This window comes from Rana temporaria, chromosome 3, assembly GCF_905171775.1.
Source record: "Rana temporaria chromosome 3, aRanTem1.1, whole genome shotgun sequence".
Taxonomy (NCBI): Eukaryota; Metazoa; Chordata; class Amphibia; order Anura; family Ranidae; genus Rana; species Rana temporaria.
The window spans coordinates 470688465-470710542 of record NC_053491.1 but is presented as its reverse complement, the minus strand read 5'-3'; the positions used below and the strand labels follow the sequence as shown (position 1 = coordinate 470710542).

General features: G+C 45.2%; 1 protein-coding gene across 2 annotated transcripts in view; it reads right to left on the bottom strand.

Annotated features, from left to right (window-relative positions):
* Positions 1–22078, bottom strand: part of LOC120933626 (NXPE family member 3-like) — a 69998-nt gene that overhangs the window by 33587 nt on the left and 14333 nt on the right. For both annotated transcript variants that reach the window (XM_040346935.1, XM_040346934.1), the window contains exons 2-4: positions 18852–19355; positions 4983–5203; positions 2379–2452 (exon numbers count right to left, since the gene is read on the bottom strand). In XM_040346935.1, the coding sequence (XP_040202869.1) occupies positions 2379–2452; positions 4983–5203; positions 18852–19355 (799 nt within the window). The remainder of the gene's footprint in view (positions 1–2378; positions 2453–4982; positions 5204–18851; positions 19356–22078) is intronic.

The window sequence follows — 22078 nt, the reverse complement described above, 5'->3', positions numbered from 1 at the left end:
ATTACATTTTTATTGTTTCACTTTAAGCATTATTAAAATCACTGCTCCTGAAAAAAATGTCCGGCCAATTTTAAAATGTTTTTTTTGCATTGATACATGTCGGCAATGGAAGACAACTCTCAGTTGTAGCCATAATTCGGCTATGGGGCGGTGATTAAGTGGTTAAAGCACAACTCTGGGCAATAAAAAATGACCCCTTGCAATGGAACTGTGCCTGCCAGGAGAGCATTTGGCCGGGAATCCCGGCCGTGTGTATGCTCCCTAGCAGTTTTCCCGTCAGGAAAACAGCTGGGAATCCCAACGGGAAAACAAAGAACCTGGCTCTCTATTTTCCTGCCAAGAAAAGTGGTCGTCTGTATGCTTACCTATCCGAAGGTAAACCTGGACATGCTCGATAAGCCTTCAACGCGTGCGCGGTAGCATACAAGGCATAGTGTAGGGTGTAGCAAGATGGCGAAGATGGCATCGAATGATGATGACGTAGTTGATGACGTCACTGCGTTCTTGCCATTCAAAAGAACGGCGGTTCTTTTGAATGGCCGTCTGTATGCACGGCTTGGCAAGAAAAGCTTGCCAGGAATCCCGTCAAGAAAACCAATGTTTTCTTCCTGACGGGATTCCCGGCCGTGTGTACAGGGCCTAAGGGTTAATTATCTAGGAGAACAAAAAAGTAAATATAGTTACAGAGGGCCATATTCTGAGTATAGTTACGATGGAGTATCTCAGGATACTCCATCGTATCTCTCTTTTTTGGCCCGCGTATCTATGCAAGTGATTCTTAGAATCATTTTCGCATAGATACGCTTAAGATCCGACATGTGTAAGTCACTTACACTGTCGGATCTTAAATGTAATTACCCAGCCGGCCGCCAGGTGGCGTTTACGTTCAGGTCTCATTTGTTTATGCAAATGAGCCTGATACGTCGATTCCCGAACGAATTAGCGTCGCGTAACCATCGCTAACGTCGTTTGCGAAAGGTTACCCCTGCTATATGAGGGGTAACCTTACGCCAGTCCCACGTACGCCATGTTAAGTATGGCGTCGGGTCCGCGTCGTCTTTTCCCGTCGGGTACGTCTTTTCCCTAAGGCCGGGTACACACGAACAAACATGTACGGTGAAATCGGTCCGTCGGACCGTTTTCACCGTACATGTCTGCCAGAGGGCTTCTGTACGATGGTTGTACACACCATCATACAGAAGTCCGCGCGTAAACAATACGCGGGGCGTGTCCGCGTCGTCGCCGCCACGATGACGCGGCGATGACGCGGAGACGTGGGCGGGCCTGCCATTTAAAGGCTTCCACGCATGTGTCGAAGTCATTCGACGCATGCGAGGGACGGCGGGCGCCTGGACATGTACGGTAGGTCTGTACTGACGACCGTACATGTCCGAGCGGGCAGGATTCCAGCGGACGGTTTTAAAACACGTCCAGGAATATTTGCCCGCTGGGAAAAGGCCCGGCGGGCAAATGTTTGCTGGAATTCGGCCCGCTCGCGCCCACACACGACCGAACATGTATGCTGAAACTGGCCGCGGACCAGTTTCAGCATACATGTTTGGTCGTGTGTACGGGGCCTAAGACGTTCTTGAATACGACTTTACGTCAATGATGCACACGTCGGCGTCATTGACGTTTTCCGCCGAGAACTGGAGCATGCGCACTGGGCTATTTTAAGCCCGGCGCATGCGCAGTTCGTTCGAATCGGGGGCGCGCTTAATTTAAATACAAGCCGCCCCCTTGGAGTTACACGGGGATACGCCAGGCCAATTACACTACGCCGCCCCAAACTACGGAGCAAGTGTTTGGGGAATACAGCACTTGCTCCTGTAGGTTGGGGCGGCGGAGTGTAAATGGCTTACGCGACGCCCACCCAAAATCTACGGGAATATGGCCCCTAGTTCTCTGCTCCTTAATGCAGTCGCACTGGTCTACACACCTTCTGCACTTCCACATTCTAGTGCTATGTGGTTCTATGTGGTCTAAGTCCTGTAGTTCTGACATGATCAAGATGTGATGCTACAACCCTTTAAAGTTACAATGCAAGTGAAAGAGCCACACCTGTGCTCTGACTACAGCCGCACATACTGAAGACGGCAACATGGCGTGTAATGCTTAAAAAAATCTTCTATATTATAGATCCATCAGGAGTAAAAGGTGTCTTTTTACAAGCCATTTTGTTTTATTTTTTCAGCCTGGGCTAAAACGTGTCAACATTTTTAAAGAAGGTTTTTATGCATATAACATATTGCCTTGCCGGTCTTTTCGTCTCAATTTTTTTTTCTGCCTGCAATTAAGCTTTAAGCAAATGATTTAGCAATGGTCCATAAAACAAATATTACAATGGTTTAAACAAGTTAGAATGTAAAAACACCTACCACTTGGGATATTCTTCTGAGGTAAGACATTAAGTGACCCAAGGCTTGATGGGATTTCTTGGTTGATCAATGACCTGAGAAGGCCAAATAGAAAAAAAAAAGTTCTTATAAGATGATGTTTTGGTATTCATTTATTATTAAAGCTACATTTAATTGTATTGTAATTGTACTATCTCTCTTTAGTTTGTAAAGCTCTGAAAAAAGTGTTGCCAATCATGTTTAAAGATCTAATAATAATAATAATCATAATAATACACTTCATTACCAAAAGTAATGGGACGCCTGTCTTTACATGCACATGAACTTTAATGGCATCCCCGTTCAATATTGAGTCTGTGAAGGCCGTCCATAAGGTTTAGGAGGGTGTCTATGGGATTATTTGACCATTCTTCCAGAAGAATTTGCGGGGTCAGGCACTGATGTTGGCGAGAAGGCCTGGCTTGCAGTCTCCACTCCAATTCATCCCAAAAGTGTTCTATCGGGTTGAGGTCAGGACAGTCAAGTTCCTCCACCTTAAGCTCACTCATCCATGTCTTTATGGACCTTGCTTTGTGCGCTGGTCCAAATCATTTGGTGGTGGAGAGATTATGGTGTGGGGTTGTTCTTCAAGGGTTGGGCTTGGTCCCTTTGTTCCAGGGAAGGGAACTCTTAAGGCGTCAGTATATCAAGACATTTTGGACTATTTCATGCTCCCAACCTTCGGGGCCCCTTCCTGTTCCAACATGACTGCTCACCAGTGCACAAAGCAAGGTCCATAAAGACATGGATGAGCGAGTTTGGGGTGGAGGAACTTGACTGGCCTGCATAGAGTCCTGACCTAAACCTGATAGAGTACCTTTGGGATGAATTAGAATGGAGACTGCAAGCCAGGCCTTCTCGTCCAACACCTGTGCCTGACCTTACAAATGCGCTTCTGGAAGAATGATTTAACATTCCCATAGACACTTTCCTAAACCCTGTGGACAGCCTTCCCAGAAGAGTTAAAGCTTTTATAGCTGCAAAGGGTGGGCCAACTCAATATTGACCCCAAGGACTGAGACTGGAATGCCATTAACCACTTAACCCCCGGACCATATTGCTGGTCAAAGACCAGAGCACTTTTTGCGATTCGGCACTGCGCCGCTTTAACTGACAATTGCGTGGTCGTGCGACGTGGCTCCCAAACAAAATTGGCGTACTTTTTTTCCCACAAATAGAGCTTTCTTTTGGTGGTATTTGATAACCTCTGCGGTTTTTCGTTTTTGCGCTATAAACAAAAATAGAGCGACAATTTTGAAAAAAAATATTATTTTTTACTTTTTGCAATAATAAATATCCCCCAAAAATATATAAAAAAAACGTTTTTTTTCCTCAGTTAAGGCCGATACGTATTCTACTTATTTTTTCGTAAAAAAATCGCAATAAGCGTATATTGATTGGTTTGTACAAAAGTTATAGCGTTAACAAAATAGGGGGTATTTTTATGGCATTTTTTTAAATATTTTTTTTTACTAGTAATGGCGGTGATCAGCGATTTTTTTCGGTACTGCGACACTATGGCGGACACTTTGGACACTTTTGACTCATTTTTGGGACCATTGGCATTTTTATAGCGATCAGTGCTATAAAAATGCATTGATTACTATACAAATGCCACTGGCAGGGAAGGGGCTAACACTAGGGGGCTAGGAAGGGGTTAAGTATGTTCCCTGGGTATTTTTTCTAACTGTAGGGGGGGTGGACTGACATGGGGAAATGACTGATCACTGTTCATACATTGTATGAGCAGAATATCAGCATTTCTCTCCCTGACAGGACCGGGAGCTGTGTGTTGTCCTCGCTCTGTAACGAGCGATCACGCGTGCCCGGCGGAGATCCCGCCCACCGGGCACATGCACGGGAGTCGGGGGGCGCGCGCACGTGCCCCTAGTGGCCTGCGCGAGAGCCGATGTATAGCTACGGGCTCTCGCGCAGGGGAGCCGACCTGCCACCGTAAAACGTTGCGGCTGGTCGGCAACCAGTTAAAGTTCATGTGCGTGTAAACTGTAAAGGCAGGTGTCCCAATACTTTTGGTAATCTAGTGTAGCTGCCATTGTCAGTTGCAGAAAACTATAATGCAATTTTTATTCAACATAGAATATGGTCAGCGCTGGATCCCAGAGAAGTGAGTCTGCATTGGACGGTGCCAGAATTTTAAAACATTTTTTAAATGTACACTCTGAATTATGTAACAAAAAATAAGCTGGAGAGAGGCCTCGTACACACGACATAGTTTCTCGGCAGAATTCGGCAAGAAACTCGGTCAGAGCCTGATTCTGCCGAGAAACTCTGTCGTGTGTACACTTTCGGCCCGATGGAGCCGCCGAGGAACTCGTCGAGAAAATAGAGAACATGTTCTCTATTTTCTCGTTGTTCTATGGGAGCTCTCGGCCCGCCGAGCTCCTCGGCGGCTTCAGGGCTGAACTGGCCGAGGAACTCGATGTGTTTGGCACGTCGAGTTCCTCGGCCGTGTGTACGAGGCCTTAGACTTTAACAAAACCTTACTAGATGGTGGACAAAATGACTTAATGATTCAAGAACATTATTGCTGTACAAAGTGAAGGTAGAAATAACAAGAGTAATTACGCTGCGAAGAATGGTTTCTGTTCTTGGCTTAGGATGTCGCGGTTTTCTCCCGCTGAGTGCTCCCGGTAGGAGTCACAGGGGAGATTTTTTGGCCGTTGACACACCCACTTTTCTTGATTCTGCCGATCATAATATTCACAGACGTCCTGCCCAGGTAGCTCGACATTGCACACAACCTCTTCACGAATTCCATTTTTCTCAAAGTAGCCTTTAAACAGCACCTGTAAGCCAAAACTAAGCACACTCAGTTCTAACAAACCAATAATAAGGATTTTCAGTAAAAATGTAATAATACCTATCTGACTCGTATATCAAAATAAAAGTACAGTATACCTAACCACTGCAACTCCCAAATGAATAAAACATTTGACTCCCATTCAGCTGTTGCGTACATCTTTTAGTATTGGAGAATTACCAATTGTATGCAGTCATGTATTATGATTATTAAATTCGTCATGAAATCTCCTCTTTACAGGTATCTTCCCCACTTAACACCCCATGTCAACAGGTACAATCAATACTTCCATTATTCCACCCTACTACTATACACAAGGGGGTAGATTCAGGTACCTTTGCGCAGTTTTTACGGAGGCGCAGGGCAACGTTTTTGCCCTGCGCCCCCGCAAATTTTCTGCGCTACCCGCGATTCACGGAGCAGTAGCTCCGTAAATTGCGTGGGTGCTCCAGCAAAATGCCCGGAGTAAGCGTGCGCAATTTAAATGATCCCGTAGGGGGCAGGAATCATTTAAATTAGGCGCGTTCCCGCGCCGATCGTAGAGCACATGCTCCGTCGGGAAACTTTCCCGACGTGCATTGCGGCAAATGACGTCGCAAGGACGTCATTTGCTTCAAAGTGAACGTGAATGGCGTCCAGCGCCATTCACAAATCACTTACGCAAACTACGTAAAGTTCAAATTTCGCGACGCGGGAACGACGGGTATACGTAACATTGGCTGCCCCTGCTAATAGCAGGGGCAGCCTTACGCGAAAACCGCCGTACACAAACGACGTAAACTGTGTACGCAGGGCTCGCGTAACGTTGTGAATCGGCGTTAGTATGCAATATGCATACTATACGCTGAGCACAACGGGAACGCCACCTAGCGGCCATTGCAAGAATGCAGCCTAAGATATGCGGGCATAAGAGCCTTATGCCATGCATATCTTAGGCTGCAGTCGGCGTAACGAGGTTCCTGATGGTTACGCAGGCGCAATTGCTCTCTGAATCCAGGCCAAGGTTGCTAAAATAATTTTTAACGCCAACCTAACCACCTGTCCCCTGAACCCTGTTCCCTCACAAAGACTTTGGTTACCCTCTGACTCTATCCTACACTCTATAATGCCCATCTTCAATCTCTCCCTACCTTCTGCCATCTTCCCCAACTCTCTAAAATATGTACTAGTCACCAACATACTTAAAAAGCCTTCCTTTGGCCCTACCTTACTTAACCATCTATGCCCCACCTCCTTGCTCCCCTTTTATACTAAACTCCTTGAATGCCTGGTCTACAACCGAGTGACCACCTCATTGAGAATAACCTTCGTGATCTCTTCAGTCTGGATTCACCCTCACCACTCCACTGAAACTGCTCTTCTAAAACTCACACATGACTTACTAACAGCAAAAACCAATGGACTCTATCCTGTACTCCTACTTCTGGACATTGTGGGTGCCTTTGATACAGTTGACCACCCCTCCTCCTCAAAAAACTTTACTCCCTTGGTCTCCATGCTCTTCACTGGCTCTCATCCTACCTATCCCAATGCACCTTCTGTGTCACTTAATTCCAATTACTCCTATCCCCTGCCTTTCTCCATTTGGGTTCCCCAAGGTTCAGTTCTTGGACCTCTCCTATTTTCAATCTACACCTCCTCCGTGGGTCAACTGATAGCCTCCGATGGCTTTCAATGCCATTTCTACGCTGATGACCCCCAAATCTAACTCTCTGCCCCTCAGCTCACAACATCAGTCTCCTCACGCATCACTAATTTACTAACAGACATATCTGTCAGGATGTCACACCACTTCCTCAAACTCAACAAGCTCATAATATTTCCTCTTCTTCCCCTCTCTTCTCTGTTTAGAGCAATGGCACAACCAACCATCAACCCTTCCCTGTATGCCAGGGTGCTAGGTGTTATCCTGGACTCAAACTCTCATTTTAGCCCTACATCCAAACACTTTCCATGGCTTGACGCCCCAACCTCCACAGCATCTCCAAAATATGTCCCTAACCAATGAAACCACAAAGCTTCTAGTTAACATCTCTCGCCTTGACTACTGCAACTCCCTTCTCATTGGGAGGGGAAGGGGGAAGACTGGGCTTACCCAGTGACGTAGCAGAGGGTGCGTCAGAGGGGGCGGGGTCACGTGACGGGTGGCCCGCCTCCCCTATATAAGAAATGTCACAGCTTCAGCCGCGTCATTCGCTGGGCTGTGTCTAGCGGTGAGAGGAGGTTGGCGATGCTGCACTCTGGATGGATGGATCTTCTCATCGCTGGATTGGAGATCACCCTCACCAGTCGTTGGATACAGACAACATTTAAGCAGGGAGCTGGGACCGAGTAGATTACCACCGCTGGATTTTTTTTCTTTTTTATTTATTAATAAAGGACTTTTTTCTACGGTGTGTGTGTTTTTTTCAACTATTTACACTTCCTTTGTGAAATGGTAGGGGTACAATGTACCCCATTACCAATTCACATAGGGGGGGGCAGGATCTGGGGGTCCCCTTTGTTAAAGGGGTCTTCCAGATTCTGATAAGCCCCCCGCCCGCAGACCCCCACAACCACCGGGCAAGGTTTGTGGGGATGAGGGCCTTGTCCCCATCAACATGGGGACATCCTCCCCATGTTGAGAGCATGTGGCCTGGTACGGTTCAGGAGAGGGGGGGGCGCACTCTGCCCCCCCTCTTTTCTGCGGCCGGCCAGGTTAACGTGCTCGGATAATTTTTGGGGGAATTCCACACCATTTTTTTTTTAAATTTGGAGTGGAGTTCCCCTTAAAATCCACACCAGACCTGAAGGGTCTGGAATGGATATTTGGGGGGAGACCCCACGTCATTTTTTTTAAATTGACGGCGGGGTTCCCCTTAATATCCATTCCAGACCTGAAGGGCCTGGTAATGGAAGTTGGGGGGACCCCCACGCTATTTTTTTTTTTTTTTTTATGAATGAATTTGCTCTGAATTGCCAGAGCCGACAATTCATTATAGCCGCAAGTCCGGTTTTAAAATACTTTTTTTCCTTTCAGAAATTACACTTTGTGCAGGGACAGTTCTATGTACTGGAAACATGCGCTATTTCACATGCTAACTTTACACCCCCCCCCCCCAGGTACAAAATTTAAAGTAATATTTCACTTTTATTGTTTCACTTTTAGCATTATTAAATTCATTGCTCTCTAAAAAACTGCCATTTTTAAAACTTTGTTTTGCATTGATACATGTCCCCTGGGGCAGGACCCAGGTCCCCAAACACTTTTTAGGACAATAACTTGCATATTAGCCTTTAAAATTAGCACTTTAGATTTCTCCCATAGACTTTAACAGGGTGTTCCGCGGCTTTTCGAATTTGCCGCAAACACCCCTAATTGTTCGGTGTTTGCCGAACAGGTGAACAGGCAATGTTCGAGTCGAACATGAGTTTGACTCGAACTCGAAGCTCATCCCTAATCTCAGTTTTATTAGAACAAGCCAGGTGAAGTTTTTAAGTTCTCTAAGGGGTGATGGCGATAGATTGGGAAATACATGTCTTGCTTCCTGCAGTATCTCCTCAAAGAATGGTGGCTGCTTGACTTCCTGTGAAGATTCTACCCAGAATTCCCTGCTAACTAACAACTTCCTTAACTACACATACAGTAAATCAAATAAACAGAACTGCAGCAATACCAAAAAAGGACGCTAGATGGAGCCTGCACTCCACATATGATTGTCTTATGTAAATTACAAACCTTACATTACATTACATCTTAATTTTAACAACACAGAAACAGATAAGCAGCATAGACAACTGGGGGACAGAACACTAAGCCCTGCATTCTTTGTGGAACGCACTCCGGAACTCTGCACTCCATTTTTTCTCTGTCTTCATAACATTTGGTAGTTAACCTCCCTGGCGGTATGATTCTTTCAGAAAAAACATGCTGAAAGCGGTACCATTATTTGCAAGGAAATTTGGCGTTTTATATTGTAGGTCTGTAATTTTTAGAAATAACTCACTTAAATCTGACCAAACAAGATTCTAATAGGCATCCCGGGTATGACATTTTTTTAAAAACAAAATTATAAATTATAATATAATAAATAATTATAAATAATTATAACAAATAATAATATAATTATAATAAAAATTATTCAATAATGTAATCAAATTAAAATCACTGAAATTTGCTCAGTTGCAGAATTGTTGCTGTCATTATTATTTTTTTTTATGACGAATTTCCCCATAAATCGCTATCGCACAATTCTGCAAGTGATTATAATTTATTATCGCTGTTTTTTAGCTGATCTAAAACTATTTTTGACATAAAGGGACACTTTTAGTTGCTATGGACAATCTACAGTTTGCAGGGAGAAAGAAACGTTTTTATTATATAAAATGACATGCATGACACAGGACAGACCACTAGGGACAAGGGGGGTGTGTTTTTTTTACATACAGTACTGTAATCTATAAGATTACAGTATACTGTATGTAAAGTGTTTGTTTACTTTTTTGAATTTGGCGCCGTTCTCCGTCCCCGTGCGTCGTAACGTCGCAGGGAACGGAGATCGGCGTCACACGGAGGCACTGTGTGAATCGAGCGAGGTCCCACTCGCTCACACAGCGCGGTGGCATCGCTGGATCCAGGGACAAGGTAAGTAACTTTGCCTGTGGATCTAGCGAGGCAAGCCCGAGTCTGACTCGGGGTTACCGCTCTCAGCAGGAAAATCTAACCCCGAGTCAGACTCGGGAACACCGCCAGGCAGGTTAAATGTCAAAAAATTACAATTTTTTATTTATTTTTTATCTTTATTTATGAAGGAAATGTGAGAAATAACGTACATATCATACAACCATTCCATAAACACATACCACATGCACAGCATATATTATTTGAGGAAAAAATGCTTATAAAATAGTTTACCATTTACCATTTGTCCCCAGATTTCATTTTAAAAATCTGGTCACCTTACTCTGATGCCGCGTACACACATGTTTTTCGGGTTGTAAAAAATGAAGTTTTTAAGGGTCTAGAAAAAACAACGTTTTTTTCAACCCGATCATTAAAACGGCCTTGTCTACACACGATCGTGAAATAAAAAAATGCTCTAGCAAAGCGCGGTGATGTACAACACGTACAACGGCACTATAAATGGGAAGTTCCATTCGGATGGCATCACCTTTTGGGCTGCTTTACCTGATTCCGTGTTAGTAAAAGACGATTCGCGCTTTTCTGTCTGTTACAGCGTGATGAATGTGCTTACACCATTACGAACGGTAGTTTTACCAGAATGAGCGATCCCATCTCATAACTTGCTTCTGAGCATGTGCAGATTTTTCACGTCGTTAAAGCCCACACACGACCATTTTTTACAACCTTAAAAACTACAACGTTGTGAAAAAATGGAGCATGTTCGAAAAAAGAATTGCCCGTTTTTTAGAACCCGAAAAATGCTCTGAAGCCCACACATGATCGTTTTTAATGACATAAAAAAAACACGTAATTTTTTAGAACCCGAAAAACGGTTATGTGTACGCGGCATGACTCCCTTTTCGCCTCCTCCCATTCTCGCCTCCAGGACTTCTTTCTGCTATAAAACATATCCAATAAAAAATATTTTCCAAAATCCAATTTATTCATAAAATTTAGGCCAAAACGTATTCTGCTACATGTTTTTGATAAAAAAAAAATCCCAATAAGTGTATTTTGATTGGTTTGTGTGAAAGTTATAGGCCGCGTACACACGGTCGATCCATCCGATGAGAATGATCTGACGGACCGTTTTCATCGGTTCACCGATGAAGCAGACTGATGGTCTGATGTGCCTACACGCCATCGTTTCCAAAACCGATCGGGTCAGAACGCGGTGACATAAAACACACGACGTGCTGAAAAAAACAAAGTTTAGGGCTTTCAAGCATGCGTCGACTTGATTCTAAGCATGCGCAGGTTTTGCACCGATGCTTTTGCGTACTAACCATCGGTTTTGACCTATCGGTCAGCCGTCCATCGGTTCAATTTTAAAGCAAGTTCTCTTTTTTTGGACCGAAGGACAACAGACCGATGGGCCCTACACACGGTCGGTTTGGACCGATGAAACTGAACTTCAGTCCATTCTCATCGGTTTGGACCGACCGTGGGGCAGATTCAGATAGATCAGCGGATCTTTAGATCTGCGTAATCTATCTTATTTACGATCCGCCAGCGCAAGTTTTTGAGGCAAGTGCTATATTCATTAAGCACTTGCCTCGAAAGTTGCGCTGGCGGATCGTAAATCCCCCGGCGGAATTCAAATTCTGCGGCTAGGGGGAGTGTAGTATTTAAATCAGGCGCGTCCCCGCGCCGATTTAACTGTGCATGCGCCGCCGGCTACATTTTCCAGCGTGCATTGCTCCAAATGACGTCGCTAGGACGTCCTTGGTTTCGGCGTGAACGTAAATTACGTCCATCCGTATTCGCGAACGACTTACGCAAACAACTTAAAAATTCAAAACTCGGGTGGGGGAAAGACGACCATACTTAACTTAGGATACGCCGCATATAGCAGGGGTAACTATCCGCCGGAAAAAGCCGAACGCAAACGACGTAAAAAAAAGCGACGGGCGGGCGTTCGTTTCTGAATCGGCGGATCTCCTCATTTGCATATTCGTCGAAAAAAAACATGAAACGCCACCTAGCGGCCAGCGGTAGATTGCAGCCTAAGATCCGACGGTGTAAGTCACTTACACCTGGCGGATCTTAGGGAGATCTATGCGTAACTGATTCTATGAATCAGTCGCATAGATCCGACCGTCGGATCTCGGAGATACGACGGCGTATCAAGAGATACGCCGTCGTATCTCTATCTGAATCTCCCCCAGTGTGTACACGGCCATAGTGTCTACAAACTATAGTAACTATAGTACTCTGTAACGAGCGATCGTGTGTGCCCGGCAGCGATCGCGCCCGCTGGGCACGCGAGCGGGAGTCGGGGGAGAGCGGGGAGGCCACACGCGCCCCTAGTGGCCTGGGCAAGAGCCGACGTATAGCTACGTGCTGTCGCGCAGGGGAGCCGACCTGCCACCACAAAACGACGGCGGCTGGTCGGCAACCAGTTGTTAATAGGTATTTTTTATTTGCACTGTAGATTGTGTCTTTGAGCACAGGACATTATATCAGATTGAAGTAAAGTGAATTAAAACGGATGTCCGCCAAGAAAAAAAATATTAAAAGCCAGCAGCTACAAATACTGCAGCTGCTACATAGTTACATAGTTACATAGTTAGTCAGGTTGAAAAAAGACACAAGTCCATCCAGTTCAACCACAAAAAATAAAAAAACAAAAATAAAAAACACAGTAAAATCCTATACACCCAACTCCATTCCCACAGTTGATCCAGAGGAAGGCAACAAACCCCAGCAGAGCATGATCCAATTTGCTACAGCAGGGGAAAAAATTCCTTCCTGATCCCCCGAGAGGCAATCGGATTTACCCTGGATCAACTTTACCTACAAATCTTAATACTCAAGTTATATTCTGTACATTTAGGAAAGAATCCAGGCCTTTCTTAAAGCAATCTACTGAGCTGGCCAGAACCACCTCTGGAGGGAGTCTGTTCCACATTTTCACAGCTCTTACTGTGAAGAAACCTTTCCGTATTTGGAGGTGAAATCTCTTTTCCTCTAGACGTAAAGAGTGCCCCCTTGTCCTCAGTGTTGACCGTAAAGTGAATAACTCAACACCAAGTTCACTGTATGGACCTCTTATATATTTGTACATGTTGATCATATCCCCCCTTATTCTCCTCTTCTCAAGAGTGAATAAATTCAGTTCCTCTAATCTTTCCTCATAGCTGAGCTCCTCCATGCCTCTTATCAGTTTGGTTGCCCTTCTCTGCACTTTCTCCAGTTCTCCGATGTCCTTTTTGAGAACTGGTGCCCAAAACTGAACTGCATATTCCAGATGAGGTCTTACTAATGATTTGTACAGGGGCAAAATTATATCTCTGTCTCTGGAGTCCATACCTCTCTTAATACAAGAAAGGACTTTGCTCGCTTTGGAAACCGCAGCTTGGCATTGCATGCCATTATTGAGCTTATGATCAACTAAAACCCCCAGATCCTTCTCCACTACAGATCCCCCCAGTTGTACTCTCCCTAGTATGTATGATGCATGCATATTCTTAGCCCCCAAGTGCATAACTTTACATTTATCTACATTAAACCTCATCTGCCACTTAGTCGCCCAATTAGACAGAGCATTGAGGTCGGCTTGTAAATTGGAGACATCCTGCAAGGACGTTATTCCACTGCATAGCTTGGTGTCATCTGCAAAGACAGAAATGTTACTTTTGATCTCAGACCCAATATCATTTATAAATATATTGAAAAGTAAGGGTCCCAGCACTGAACCTTGGGGTACACCACTGATAACATTGGACCATTCAGAGTAAGAATCATTAACCACGACTCTCTGAATTCTGTCTTTCAGCCAGTTTTCTATCCATTTACAAACTGATATATCCAATCCTGTAGACCTTACCTTACAAGCTGCTGACTTTTAATAAGAGCACACTTACCTGTCCTGGAGTCCAGTGCCGTCCGCAGCAGAGGACGAGACTCTGCTGGCCCCACCGCCATCCTTGGTGAGCGAACCAGGAAGTGAAGCGCTCCAGGTTCACTGCCCAGTTCCCTACGGCGCATGCGCGAGTCGCGATGCGCCGTGCTGACTGGTTCTTACTGTGTTCTGGGAGCCGAGTGTTTCCAGCATACAACGGGAGGGGGGATCTGACGTCCTGCCCACAGTCTACCCACATACTGTGTGGCCAGAAGTGGGTGAAAATACCTGTCTTTAGACAGGTATCTGCGCCCCCCTCCCCCTGAAAGGTTTTAAATGTGACACCGGAGGGGGGGAGGATTCCGATGAGCAGAAGTTCCATTTTAGGGTGGAGCTCCGCTTTAAGTGGTTACACATTAGTCAGTACAGTTATTGTCACTTTATCTTGATGTATTATCACTGGCATGTGCACTTTATGCTTTGGCACGTCTGTTAATAGTATTTATACAGAGGCAGACACAGCGCGGCACAAGTTTTTATTCTATTTATTTTTAGTCCAACACTGTTTATGGGAGTGTGTCTGGATGTTTGTTGGCATTCTTAGTTTTATGGACAGGTAGCACGCAAGATTCTTTGTTGATTAAACTTGTAGATACAGGGCCTTGAAATTTTCCACATTTTGTCATGTTACAAATAAAGACGTGAATGTTTTTTATTGGGATTTTATGTGATAGCCCAACACAAAGTGGCACACAATTGTGAAGTGGAAGGAACTTGCTAAATGGTTTTTAACATTTTTTTTACAAATAAATATGTGAAAAAGTGTGGCGTGTATTTGTTTTCATCCCCCCTGATTCAATACTTTGTAGAACCTCCTTTCTCTGCAATTACAGCTGCAAGTCTTTTTGGGGATGTCTCTACGAGCTTTGCACATCTAGGGAGGGATATTTTTGCCCATTCTTCTTTGCAAAATAGCTCAAGCTCTGTCAGATTGGATGGAGAGTGTCTGTGAACAGCAATTTTCAGATCTTGCCACAGATTCTCAATTGGATTTAGGTCTGGACTTTGACTGGGCCATTCTAACACATCAATATGCTTTGATCTGAACCATTGCATTCAGAGGCGTTGCTAGGGGGGTGCGGGGGGTGCGGTCCGCACCCGGGTGACACCAGCTAGAGGGGTGACACCATCCCATTTTTTTTTTTTTAGCTGACATGCCCAGCAGGTGACACCCGCTAGAGGGGTGACACCGGGGCCGCCGCGCCGCTAAACACCGTACTGTATTGGTTTGAGCAGTACGAGCAGGGCTTCTAGCCATGCAGGGAGGCTGCCTGTAACATTCCTCAGTCAGGCTATCCCCGTGTGAGCCGGAGTAGGTGGGCGGAGCTGTGGGTGTGGCTTCCTCCTCTTCTCCTCCCACAGACTCCTTCACCATCGATGATGATGCAGCTCAAGCAACTAGAGGTGAGGACACAGCAGCCCCGCCCACAAGCCCAGGTCTTCATCTGCATTCATGCTATGTAAGTAAGTTACTCTGCAGTGTCACTACGTAGAGTTCCAAGATGCACTGTGCCACCACAGCCTACCTTGTACCACCCAGCCTGCCCTGTACCACCCCAGCCTACCCTGTACCACCCAGCCTGCCCTGTGCAATGCCAGCCTACCCTGTACCACCCAGCCTGCCCTATGCAATCCCAGCCTGCCCTGTACCACCCCAGCCTGCCCTGTACCACCCCAGCCTGCCCTGTACCACCCAGCCTGCCTTGTTCAATGCCAGCCTACTCTGTACCACCCAGCCTGCCCTGTGCAATCCCAGCCTGCCCTGTACCACTCCAGCCTGCCCTGTGCAATCCCAGCCTGCCCTGTACCACCCCAGCCTGCTCTGTGCCACCCCAGCCTGCCCTGTACCGCAGCCTGCCCTGTATCACCCATCCTGCCCTGTACCATCCCAGCCTGCCCTGTACCACCCCAAACAGCCCTATACCACCCCAGCCTGCCCTGCACCCCCCAAACAGCCCTGTACCACCCCAGCCTGCCCTGTGCCACCCTAACTTGCCCTGTACCACCCCAATCTGCCCTTTGCCACCATAACATGCCCTATACCACCCCAACCTGCCCAATGCCACCCTAATTTGCCCTGTACCACCCCAAACTTTTCCATGCAATCCCAACTTGCCCTATGCCATCCTATCTTGCACTATACCACCCCAACCTGCCCTGTGCCACCCTAACTTTCCCTATACCACCTCAACCTTCCCTATGCAATCCTAACTTGCCCTATACCACCCCAAACTACCCTATATCACCCCAACATGCCCTATACCACCTTAACCTGTCCTATACAACCCCACTACACCAACCTGCCACTATACCCCTCTATACTACCCTAACCTGCCACTATACTGCCCTATACTATCATTTACAGGGGCTGGTTTGGGGTGCGCCCCGTGCCCGTGAGCTGCCTGCTTGGTGCTGGGCAGCCTAGACAGAGGGGGGTGACACCATGTTTTACCGCACCGGGTGACACCAACCCTAGTGACACCACTGATTGCATTGTAGCTCTGGCTGTATGTTTGGTGTCACTGTCCTGCTGAAAGGTGAACCTTCACTCCAGTCTCATGTCTTTTGCAGACTCTAAGGCCGCGTACACACGGTTGGTCAAAACTGATGGAAACGGACTGAAGGAACTTTTCATCGGTCCAAACCGACTGTGTGTGGACCCCATCGGTCAGTTATCCTTCGGTCCAAAAATTTAGAACTTGCTTTAAAATTCAACCGATGGACGCCTAACCGATAGGTCAAAACCGATGGTTAGTACGCAAAAGCATCGGTTAAAAATGCTTGGAAGCATTGAACTTCATTTTTCTCTGCACATCGTTGTGTTTTACGTCACCACGTTGGACTCGATCGTTTTTTTAACTGATGGTGTGTGGGCACATCAGACCATCAGTCAGCTTCATCGGTTAACTGATGACAATGGTCCTTCGGACCGTTCTCATCGGATGGACTGATCGTGTGTACAGGGCTTTAGGCCTCGTACACACGATAGGATAGCCAGAGGACAACGGTCTGAAGGAGCGTTTGCATCCGTCCAAACCGATCGTGTGTGGGCCCCATAGGTTAGTTAACCTTCGGACCATCAGTCAGCTTCATCGGTTGACCTAAGACAACGGTCCTTCAGACCGTTGTCCTCTGGCTATCCTATCGTGTGTACGAGGCCTAACAGGTTTTATTCTAAGATTTCCCTGTATTTGGCTCCATCCATCTTCCCATCAACTTTGACCAGCTTCCCTGTCTCTGCTAAAGAAAAGCATCCTCACAACATTATGCTGCCACCACCATGTTTCACGAAGGGGTTGGTGTGTTCAGGGTGATGTGCGGTGTTAGGCCAAAAAGTTCAATTTTTGTCTCATCTGAACAGAGCACTCTCTAGATGTGCAAAGCTGGTAGAGACATCCCCTAAAAGACTTGCAGCTGTAATTGCAGTGAAAAGTGGTTTAACAAAGTATTGACTCAAGGGGGCTGAATATGCCACACTTTTCACATATTTATTTGTAAACAAATTGGAAAACCATTTATAATTTTCCTTCCACTTCACAATTATCTGCCCCTTTGTTTTGGTCTATCACATACAATCCCAATAAAATAAAATTTATATTTTCAGTCGTAACACGATAAAATGTGGACAATTTCAAGGGTGTAAATACTTTTTCAAGGCACTGTAAGCCTTAAAAATGGGCACTTTTGATTGTTCCTGTTCGGCTCCCATAGACTTCAATGGGGTTCACCGTTCGGGTAAGAACATTTCCCCTGTTCAGTAGTTCTGCTGTGAACCGAACAGGGGGGTATTCGGCCCATCCCTGTTATCCATCTGTGAAAGTGGTGACCAACCATGAATGGTATTACTATTTTGTGTATTGATCTGTGATGCATGTGCCACAGAGTTAATATGTTTTTTTTTTTTTCACACCAGCAGCTTAACCACTAGCCGACCAGCCGCCTTAGTTATACGGTGGCAGGTCGTCTCGGCTGCTGCGCAAAATCACGTAGCTATATGTAATTTTGCATTCCAGCCAATAGGGGCGTGTGCCCGGCGGGCGCGATCACCGCCAGGCACCCACGATCACCGCCGGACACCTGCGATCGCTCATTACAGAGCAAGAACTGGGAGCTGTGTGTGTAAACACACAGCTCCCGGTCCTGTCAGGGGAAGAAATTACTGATTGTCTGTTCATACAATGTATGAACAGCGATCAGTCATTTCCCCATGTCAGTCCCACCCCTCTTTCAGTTAGAACACACCCAGGGAACATACTTAACCCCTTCCTCGGCCCCTAGTGTTAACCCCTTCCCTGCCAGTGGCATTTTTACAGTAATCAATGCATTTTTTTAGCACTGTTCGCTATAAAAATGACAATGGTCCCAAAAATGTGTCAAAAGTGTCCAAAGTGTCCGCCATAAGGTCGCAGTAGCGATAAAAATCGCTGATCGCTGCCATTGCTAGTAAAAAAAAAATATTAATAAAAATGCCATAAAACTATCCCCTATTTTAGACCATATAATTTTTGCGCAAACCAATCAATAAACGCTTATTGCGATTTTTTTAAGAAAAATATGTAGAAGAATACGTATCTGCCTAAACTGAGGAATTTTTTTTTTATATATATATATATTTTTGGGGGATATTTATTATAGCAAAAAGTAAAAAATATTATTTTTTTTTTCAAAATTGTCGCTCTATTTTTGTTTATAGCGCAAAAAATAAAAAACGAAGAGGTGATCAAATACCACCCAAACAAAGCTGTATTTGTGGGAAAATAAAGGACGGCAATTTTGTTTGGGAGCCACGTCGCACGACCGCGCAATTGTCAGTTAAATCGACGCAGTTCTGAATCGCAAAAAGTGGCCAGGTCATTGACCAGCAAAATGGTCCGGGTCTTAAGTGGTTAATGAGCAAAATTGATATTATCTCTGTTAGCACAATTCCGCAATTGCAAAATCGAATTAACCAAAATTACTTAACATAAGCAGCAAATTGTGATAAATTCTGATCTTTCTTGGAGAACTTTTCCATTATTATTTTAACTAACAACGTTGCATTTACATTTATTTGATCAATTGTATTACCTTGTCTGGTCGAGTATCCCTCTGCTGATGTAAAATTGCAATAAGTTCACTGGAATGCATGAGTCTAACAGAGATCATAGTTTCTCCAGACCACTGAAGAATAAACCTTGCTGTATAGGAACCATTATTATGGTCTGTAACAGAGCCGCTCACTCCGGCTTTTAGGCTCAAAGAGTGAAGCTTCACATAAAAAAAATCCCCTCCATAGTTCTTTGTCCGACCCTTGTGGTCCTTAGCAATAATTAGAACCTCCAGTGATTCACCAATCACATAAGTAGCCCGAGGATTGATGATAAAATATTGAGAAGTTTTTGGGTTGGTGGAAAATTCCAAGGATACGTTGGTTGGAGCCAGGGGCCATTCAATTATCTTTAGCAGATTGGTGAGTTCTTCACTTTGAGGGCCGATTACTGGAGATGTTGGTGGAGATGTACTGGTAGTTGTCAGTGCAGCTGGATGACTGTCTGCATTGGAATATTCTCTGAATAAATTGTTGTAAATGAACTGGAAAGAAACATAATTAATGAAGTCATGTTAATATCAATTGATGCTAAGTATCCATAAAGTAAAAGTACAGGTTCACTGAATGGTTTTCTAATGACGTATTCATTTGATTAAAGCCCAACTCCAGGCTCAGATCCTCAGTTGTTCCTACCTCGATGGATGACCCCCAAGGTGTGAGGCCTCGTACACACGACCGAGGAACTCGTCGGAAAAGACACATAATTTTCCTTGACGAGTTCCTTGTTAGGCTTGTCGAGGAACTCGACAAGCTTGCTTTGTGTACACACGGTCAAGACAAAATCTCCTTATTCTCAAACGCGGTGACGTACAACACATACAATGGCAGGGGAAGTTCGATTCCACTGGCACAACCCTTGGGGCTGCTTTTGCTAATCTCATGTTACTGCGTGTTAAGTAAAAGTTTGGTAAGATATGATTTGCACTTTTCAGACTGTTACAGCGTGACAAATGTGCTATCTCCATTACAAACCCTACTTTTACCGAAGGTGCGATCCCATCTCATACTTTATTCTGAGCATGCGCGGGTTTCTTAGCATACACGTGACCGTGTTTCTCGTCGAAAACCAGCCCGACGAGGAACACGACAAGGAAATTGAGACTCCTGTTCTTGTTCTCTTTTTTTCCTGGTCAAGTTCCTCAACAGTTTCCTTGATGAAAAACATACACACAACCGTTTTCCTCTGCAAAAAAGCTCTGCCACCAAGTTTCTTGATGGATTATGTCGAGGAAAACGGTTGTATGTACAAGGCCTGAGTCTTTAATTTTTTTTCTACTTATCTTTTGAGAGATTCTTCAACTATTTGATGCACTGGACTTTTTTCTTGCACCCGGGAAAGTCCTCTGTTGATACAGAGAGCAGCACTGATGCAATGATGATCAGTGCCTCTTTTTGCTTAAACAACTATAAATAAGAGGGGACATGGTAAAGCCCACGTTGGGGAGAGGTCATGAGACCCATTCATTCATAGTATGTTTTCTCCAATGAATGTAAGTTGTGTATTGGCTTTTGAAATTGTAAAAGGAGGACGGTGAAGTAGAAGTAATGTTGCAAAGGGCAGCTCTGGATTAAAGGTGAATATTGCAGTCTGAGCTGCTTTATTATTTTTATAATAAATACAATTGCCCACAGTCAGACTTTATAAAAAGTTCACCAAAGCCTTCCCATACCCCTTATGGATATGGCAACCAAATGCCCAATCACCATTATCAATTTTATTAGAAAAAAAATGTGGTAATTGCCTGTGCAATTTCTTTCACTTGAGCCCTTGGCTTGATAAAATGCTTGTGGGAGGGGGCGTGTCCAGCAGCAGAGCGAGATGGCTGCCTGATCTCTCTGCTTCACTGGATTCACAGCAGCTCTCAGCACAATCCTGCAGCAGCTCTTCCCTCTCTGTAATACCGGAGGGGAGAGAAATCAGGTGTCACTCAGGCGGTATGTCCAGAAGGAGGAACGGCAGCCTCCACAAGCTGCGCCGCCTCACAGACTACTTCCCTCAGTTGCCCATGCACCACACCAATGATGACGCCGGAGTGATGCCCTGTGCTTTCTCCTCAGAAACCAGAGGACTACAGGATCATGATGAGATAAATAGCTAAGTTCCTGATTCTAACTCCTCGCAGCTATCTCCTGCTGATTGAGGTAAGCGAACTGCATGGTCACCAGCCCTCTCTCATAATAAAGCTCCCTTAATAAAGAAGCAGCACTGCGATTCCCCTGCAGACACCAGCTCCAAGTAGAATTACTCTGACTTCCTTGCTGGTTTCCCTGCCACAGACCAGCCAGCATTTAAACATACCCTGAAACTCATGCTGCTGTCCCTACAAAAAGACATGCGTAAAGAGCTCAGGTCCTCTATCACTACATTACATTCTAGAATTGACATAGTTGAGCAATACACGGATGAATTGGAAAAATTGGCGACTGAACACACCACAGCCTATAACGAAATGGCGGATGCCCATGACCACCACACTGAAGAAATACACTTTTTGCAAGCCAAAGTGGCTGACCTGAAGGACCATTCCAGGAGGAATAACATCAAATATACCAAAAACTGTAAAACCTCCGGACATAGTCCCCTATCTCCAACAACTATTCCTCCTGCTCATTCCTCAAATTAGTCAAGCAGAATTAATTATCGACTGTGCCCATCGAATTGCCAAACCTAATCACCTCCCTGCACCCATCCCATGGGATGTCCTGGCACGTATTCACTTCTTTCACACCAAGGAACGGATGTCTGCAACCCAATCCAAATCTACCAGACCCCTATTCATCCGTCTCTCTATTCACAAATATGTCTGCTGCCACCTCTCAAAAGCGAAGAAAATTCTCTCAAGCTACGGCGATCCTATGGCGATCACAATGTTTCATATAAGTGGGGCTTCCTTGCTAAACTTGTGGTAAAATTTCAGAACCTAACCACCAATATCTTCACACCTAAAGACAGCAAGAGATTGTTGAATTGGGGCCTGATCACTTTGCATCTGCCTGATCCTCAACCACACCATCCGCCTACATGCATCAGGATCCTTATCACAATGCCCCTGCGTCAACATGCCGATAACTGTCCTCGCATCCACATGCCACCAAGTTACAATGTGACCCTTGTTGTTTACAATATAACCTAATAGTACTTCCTGCATACCTCCAAGTTCCACGGTGACCCTTGTTATTCAAAATGTAAGATAACTGCAATTTC